This window comes from Lissotriton vulgaris, chromosome 4_1 (genome assembly GCF_964263255.1).
Source record: "Lissotriton vulgaris chromosome 4_1, aLisVul1.2, whole genome shotgun sequence".
Lineage (NCBI taxonomy): Eukaryota > Metazoa > Chordata > Amphibia > Caudata > Salamandridae > Lissotriton > Lissotriton vulgaris.
Window position 1 is genome coordinate 1,992,328,357 of NC_141691.1, and position 6,000 is coordinate 1,992,334,356.

At 44.9% G+C, this 6,000-nt stretch overlaps 1 protein-coding gene across 1 annotated transcript in view; it reads left to right on the top strand.

The window, feature by feature from the left end:
• Positions 1-5,680, top strand: part of ZC3H3 (zinc finger CCCH-type containing 3) — a 1,776,692-nt gene extending 1,771,012 nt beyond the window's left edge. The window contains exon 12 of the mRNA XM_086966317.1: positions 5,060-5,680. Coding sequence (XP_086822443.1) covers positions 5,060-5,091 — 32 coding nt within the window. The 3' untranslated portion in view covers positions 5,092-5,680. The remainder of the gene's footprint in view (positions 1-5,059) is intronic.
• The last annotated feature ends 320 nt before the right edge of the window (positions 5,681-6,000 follow it).

Genomic DNA, 6,000 nt, shown 5'->3' on the forward strand with positions numbered 1-6,000 from the left:
TAAAGCAACGTAAAAATTGGATTCAGACGTTTCAAAATGTAAAAAAAAAGTATTTCTTGCAGAAGCATTTCACCTTAGTACATCAATCAAATTATATCACAGCCTTGAGAAGCATCATTAAAAGTTAAATTAAACACAAGCTTAGAAATATTAATGCCCCCCACTTACTTCAGATTTTAAAAAAATTGTTCTGCAGTCAACAAATCGAGTAACACACTCATTGTTGGAACAACATGGATTTAAACCATCTGAAAAGGGCTGGTTAATAATCTGCTTCGGTGAAAGAGGGCACTGGACCTAAAAACATGCTTTGTAGGTTTTGAAGTGTGATGATGTAGATCCGGGCCCGGGGATTGGTCTGCTGTCCATGGGGCCATACGGGCATCGGCATTTGATTCATGTTGCGGCCGGCACCTGTTCTGCAGTAACTTTTGTATTTCACCTAGCTGTGCGCCTCCAACATGTTATTTTTATGCAGTGGTCGAAGTGGGGGGAAGAAAGTAGGGGAACTGTGGGCGGAGAATCAGAGGGCGGGAATAACCTGAGGATTGGATCAGTGGGCCGACTTAGAGGTGTGGCCAGGATGCGCAAAACATCCCAATCTTTAGTATTTGTGTGGCATTTCACTGACCAGTTACAGCTTATTATGTTATGTAATTCAACCAATGGATACACATGATTATTTAACGATTAATATAAGCTATTGACATTAGAAACATATTCCACTTTGTGAATTTATTTTAATCACAGAATGTCCCAAAAATGCTTAAAAGTGGAAGCACCAGCCATTTGTTTCCGAGCCATGGAGTTTCTGTTGTCAGCAATATACACAGAGATAATCAATTTTACGTGTGTAAATGACTGTATAGGAAATGTTACATAAGACAAAGGACTACAAGGTGTAGGAGTCACATGATAACCATACTAGTAGACAATATAGTTTAACAGTGATTGGCCTGGAGAAACACAAACTCAGAATTTAAAACTTAATACCATGATTGGGGGTTCTCTTTAAAAATCATTATTGATTTGTATCAAAAATAACACTTTTTGCAACATTAGGATAATCAAAGACTGGGGGGAAGGGGGGGACATAACGCTCTAATTTATACCTTGCAGTTTGCATGCAGCTCTTAGATGAAAGTTAGTAGCTCACTGTTCTTTGTTAGGATTTTAACTTTTAAACTGCAAGTAGCAAAAGGATCTCGCTGACAAAAGCAGTAACCCACTGACCTATGTACAATATGTGCACTTTGTGATGGGCCTGGTACATTTTCTTTGCAGCAGGCACATTAACCCTCTGCGCTATCTTTCCATGAGTCAAAACTTCCAGTAGACAAATCTCCTATCTCGCTCTAGGAAGAAGTTTATTCATCAGAGTTATCATGACATTTTTATTATTGCCGAAAATAGCAGGAAGGAGGCAGCAAGTGCTTTTTAAACCATAATATACGACGCCCCCACTCAGTCAGCGCCCGTTGCGGTCACACCAGTCGCATCGCCCTAGAGCCAGCTCTTCTCAGGGGTCCTGTGACCTCAGTGACAGAGTCACTGTTGCTCGAGGGTCTGCTACTTCGTAGGCCTGCCCGCAAGACTGGAGGTGAACTTCAGTATGGATTGTGGTGGGCAAGCCTTCAAGGTGAACCCACACTTGCCACTGCTAGGGTCCACCTGCTGGTGCTAACACACCAGGGCGTTTCTGGTGCCTTCTAGGGTCTGGCATGGGAATGTGCTCCCTCAGGAGAGTGGATTGGGTGACTGTTCATGAAGGCTGAACCTGGTTCCCCAGTTCTAAATTTAGCAGCTCTGACCACAGTGCTAAATCTGCTCCCTCACTGAACAGCATACTGCCCCACTGAGAGAAACTCATACTGCCTTCAGCTACAATTCAATTTGACCTGCTATAAATAACTGGATGCGACTCAATTCAAATTACACACTAGGCAAGAGCAATATGCTGCCTTAAAGAAAAGGTAACAACATCCTGGAAAAAGCAAACACTCATAAGGAATGAAAGATTTAATAAAGCATGTAAAATGTAAGCAGGAGCATGGTGAACTTAACACTTTTACAGTCATTATTCAGAAATCAACAAGTATTTTTGCCTGAAAAGTTAAGGACATAACTACAGGGCCCAGAAAGGACCCATTTCAATGTCCACTGCTTATATGCTTACAAAACGAAAGCAGTATGGTTTCAAAAGACCACATTTGTGAACACAAAGCCGCCGTACACATTTCGTTTTCCAATCCACCCATCAACCAGGTATTGCAGTACCTCAAGGCAGGGCCAGTCCTAGGATTTTCGGGGCCCTAGGCAAAAGGGAATGTGGGAGGCCCCTGAAATCTACATAAGTGACACCTTCTGATCTCGGGGAAGCTGCTTTGTGCAGACTCCACTTGGGCCGCAGCTCCTCCTCTCAGCCACCTCAAGCACCTCTTGTACAGCCCATTTCGAACTGAAGGTGTGAGAATTGCTTGGGGGCTGAGTTAAACTTGTGTGGGCTAAAGTGCTGACAATGGGCGCCCTGACGAGTCTCTGAACTGGCTGCCTGAGAGGTGTACCCTCCCCATGGCCTTCCCACATCATCCCTTAGAGGCCCCGGGAGGGGAGGCCCCCTCCCATGAGCCCGTTTGTGAAGCATTTCTTTCACTCTGATCGGCAGACATACACGAGGAGAAGTGGGGTGTTTATTGAAAGACAAGAAAACAAAAGTAGCGCTTTACTGGCAAACTCTGTAAAGTGGCACTAATGTGTTGGGGTTTGAAAAAAAATATCTGGCCACTTTGAACATTTTATTTCCGAGGCTGCACTTTGGAATAGAAAAATGTCAAAACGGCATTTCCAGCAAAAGTGGTTTTCTTTTTTGCATCCATTTCACAGGGGCAAATGGACGACAGGAAGAGACGGTGAGAACCATTTCTTGATTCATGGTTTTCGGAAAAGTGAGAAGGAGTTAGACAGAACGAGAGGGAATAGGAGTAAGAAAGAGGGGGCAGCTGCCAGTGGCAGAGCAGAAGCGGACACCTTCCTTGTCTTGTCTGGACAGGAAGTAAGAGACAGAGACCTTTTCCTTCTCTGCTCCCCGCCCGTCCACAAACAGAATATTTCTGACGTCCAGGGACACATGTTCATAATAAAAAAGTAGGGGAACGGAAGCTACAGAATTAAAGAAGTAGGGGCACACCGTGCCCAGCAGTTCCTGCCCACTTCGACCACTGTTTTTATGAGTATGGATGACTGTCTAAGTGTCGTGATTTGTCGCTTAACCAGTCGGAGTCCTGCCGCCGCGCCGCCTCGCCTCCCCATCGCCTTTCAATGCCTCCCGGCGCCTAGGCTCCGAGCTGAGGCCTTGTAAGTGGCTAACAGACAGTGCGCGTAAAATAATGTAAAAGTCATTTCGATCATCAGTTAAGGTTGCACGTTATAGTTTATCCTGACATGACATGCCACCCAGTACTGATGCCACTCACACACGCCCACCATTAATTTCTAACTGTACACAGTCAGACATCAGTCACTGACTGTGTTAAAAAAACTTACGTTTTAACTTTTGAGGAAGAGATTGTGTCAGACTCTCACTCCGTCACACTCGATAAACACAAGATAGAAGAAGACACTGACTGGCACAACGAGTTACGAGGTCTGAGTCACGAGGTCTACGCTCACTCTCCTCGTGACTCCGACTCGTAGTTGTTGGTGTGGCTCGCCAGGCGGGGTGATGTCCCCACAGTGGCTAATCACCACTACATGGCTTGCCAATGGCCACATGTGATTGGCCCTACAGTGCGGCAGCACTAAGCACAGCCACCACCCACGCACGGCGGCACCACCATCATGAACTTAGTCTGCGCGGTAACTCTGGCGCAGCATTAACAGCGCCACTGCGCCAGGATTGGCTAAGAGCAGGGCTAATACTGCCCATAATGAGACCCGGGGTACCCGGGTCCCTGTCTGTCTCAGTGCTAGGGGAGGAGGAGGAGGAGGGAAGGGGCTACTGCGTGTGTGCACATGCGTGGGCAAGTCATAAAAATGACTTGTCCAAAATGCGCACACTGCTGCTGCCCTGCCTGCCGCGCTGCTATTTCTTCTGCTCAGCTGGCGGCCACTCACTGCCGCAGGCCCGCCCCCACACCCTTCCGCGATGACGTTCACTCATAATTCTGTCGAGCTTTTGTATTGTAGACTGTATGATGTGAGTGCGCTCATAATTTTATTTTTGACTGGTGCACGAATGCGTGACACTGCAGTGACGGTTGTTCATGGCTAGTGGGGCAACGCCCCAACGCCCCCAATGGACGAACCGTCACTGGAAGACATCCTATGAGGTTCCTAGAAGGTCTTTTATCGTTCCTATTCTTAAGAAAGTTTGTTTTAAACAGGTTAGACCAGCTTTTATTTTTGTTACAATTGCTGTCTTGTGGTTCAGTCTTGGTTTTTTAAGAGCAGAAATTAGGCTCAGATCCAGCTGTGACTAAATTTGTTGGGATGGCCTTTCTTTTTAGCCTTGTATTCATGTGATTTTATTAAATATACTGCTCTATTCCTTGTATTTTGCTGGAATTTTTAATGTAGTTTGTTCTGATCAAGTGACTTTTATGGCTTTAGTGCAAAGAAACGAATAAAGTTTATTGATTGATTAACATCCTTAGCAAAAACTTAGTATTAGACTCTGAAGTAAAGAATGACAAAATCTCAACCTATTGTAGGTGTCTTTCAACCTGTAAGTAATGCCTAATTCGAGCCACTCTCACGTCCAGCTTATTTTTAGACCATGTTGATGTACTGTTTTTTTAAAATCATTTTTTATTTTTATTATCATGAATGTAACGCAGGGTTTTGGGTCGTCTCTGTTTTCACAAGCTGCCAGTGTGTAGATGTTTGTGCTCGTTTGGAGCCGGACATCCATTTTAGACATACATGACTGAGCATGTCGCTGCAGGCTTCTGCACAGGGATGCACTGCATTTTAATTTCAGTGTCTTCCTTTGGTAGATTGCATTTTAAACTGCCTAAAGTGTTTTCATTGAATTCTTTGTATGTTCTTATTCTATCCTCAGGAAAGACGATTCAAATCAAGCCGAGGCTGTGAAGGGAAATCCCAGATCTGCGATCCCGGTGCCTTCTTGCACTCTACCCTGGACCAAGCACACCGCGGATGGTGCACAACCTCAGGAACTATCAGCCGGGAGCCGCCTGGCTCTACCTCAGGAAGCCTGCTGCCTGGCGTCAGGCGCCAGGCAGGGACTGTGTATGCTTGTGTGAATGACTGCCTCTGTGCTGCCAAGGCAGTCTTTGCTTGTGTATGTTACCACTGCCTAATAGGACTGAGTGATGAAACGGTGGGACAGCTCAGAGATACACTATGTTCTTTACATTTTAATAGTATTTTAAAGTTTTGAATAGATTGTTTTTTTCGGTGACCATGCTCCCCCTCGTAATATTTTAAAGTTTCAGTACAGGAATTGGTTTCCCGCACTATCCTTAGTTTTGTTTCCTGCATAGAGTCCATCCTGGTCAAGTCGTATGAAATATTAACAAAGGTAGGGCTTACAATCTTGCTAAATATGTACTTACACGTGGCTCTGAGAATCAGTTGTTGCCTATTAAGTTTTACAGTTTTGTTCTAATGTTTGCTATCTTCGAAACTAATGCAACAAAATAAAAAAAACACCTTTGGAGGACTTTGTTGATTATTTGATAATAAAATAATCGTGAACGTGGATGCTTTTGGTCTGTGCAAGTTTAGATTTTGCAGTCGGATTTCATGCTAGGGATTGTGTCCTATCTTTTGTAAAGTTCTACAAGTATTTTAGAAAGCTCAGCCGGCTAGAGGGTGCCACCTGCCAGCCAGATGCATCATTTCTCTGTACCGGGTCCTACACCAGTGTCTCTGGTCCTTTATTTGACAAAGGCGTAGCAAGAGTGCCACGGGCCCTGGTGCACACAAGTAACATGCCCACCCCACGCCTGTCCAGCTAGTAAAATACAGCAAATGGGC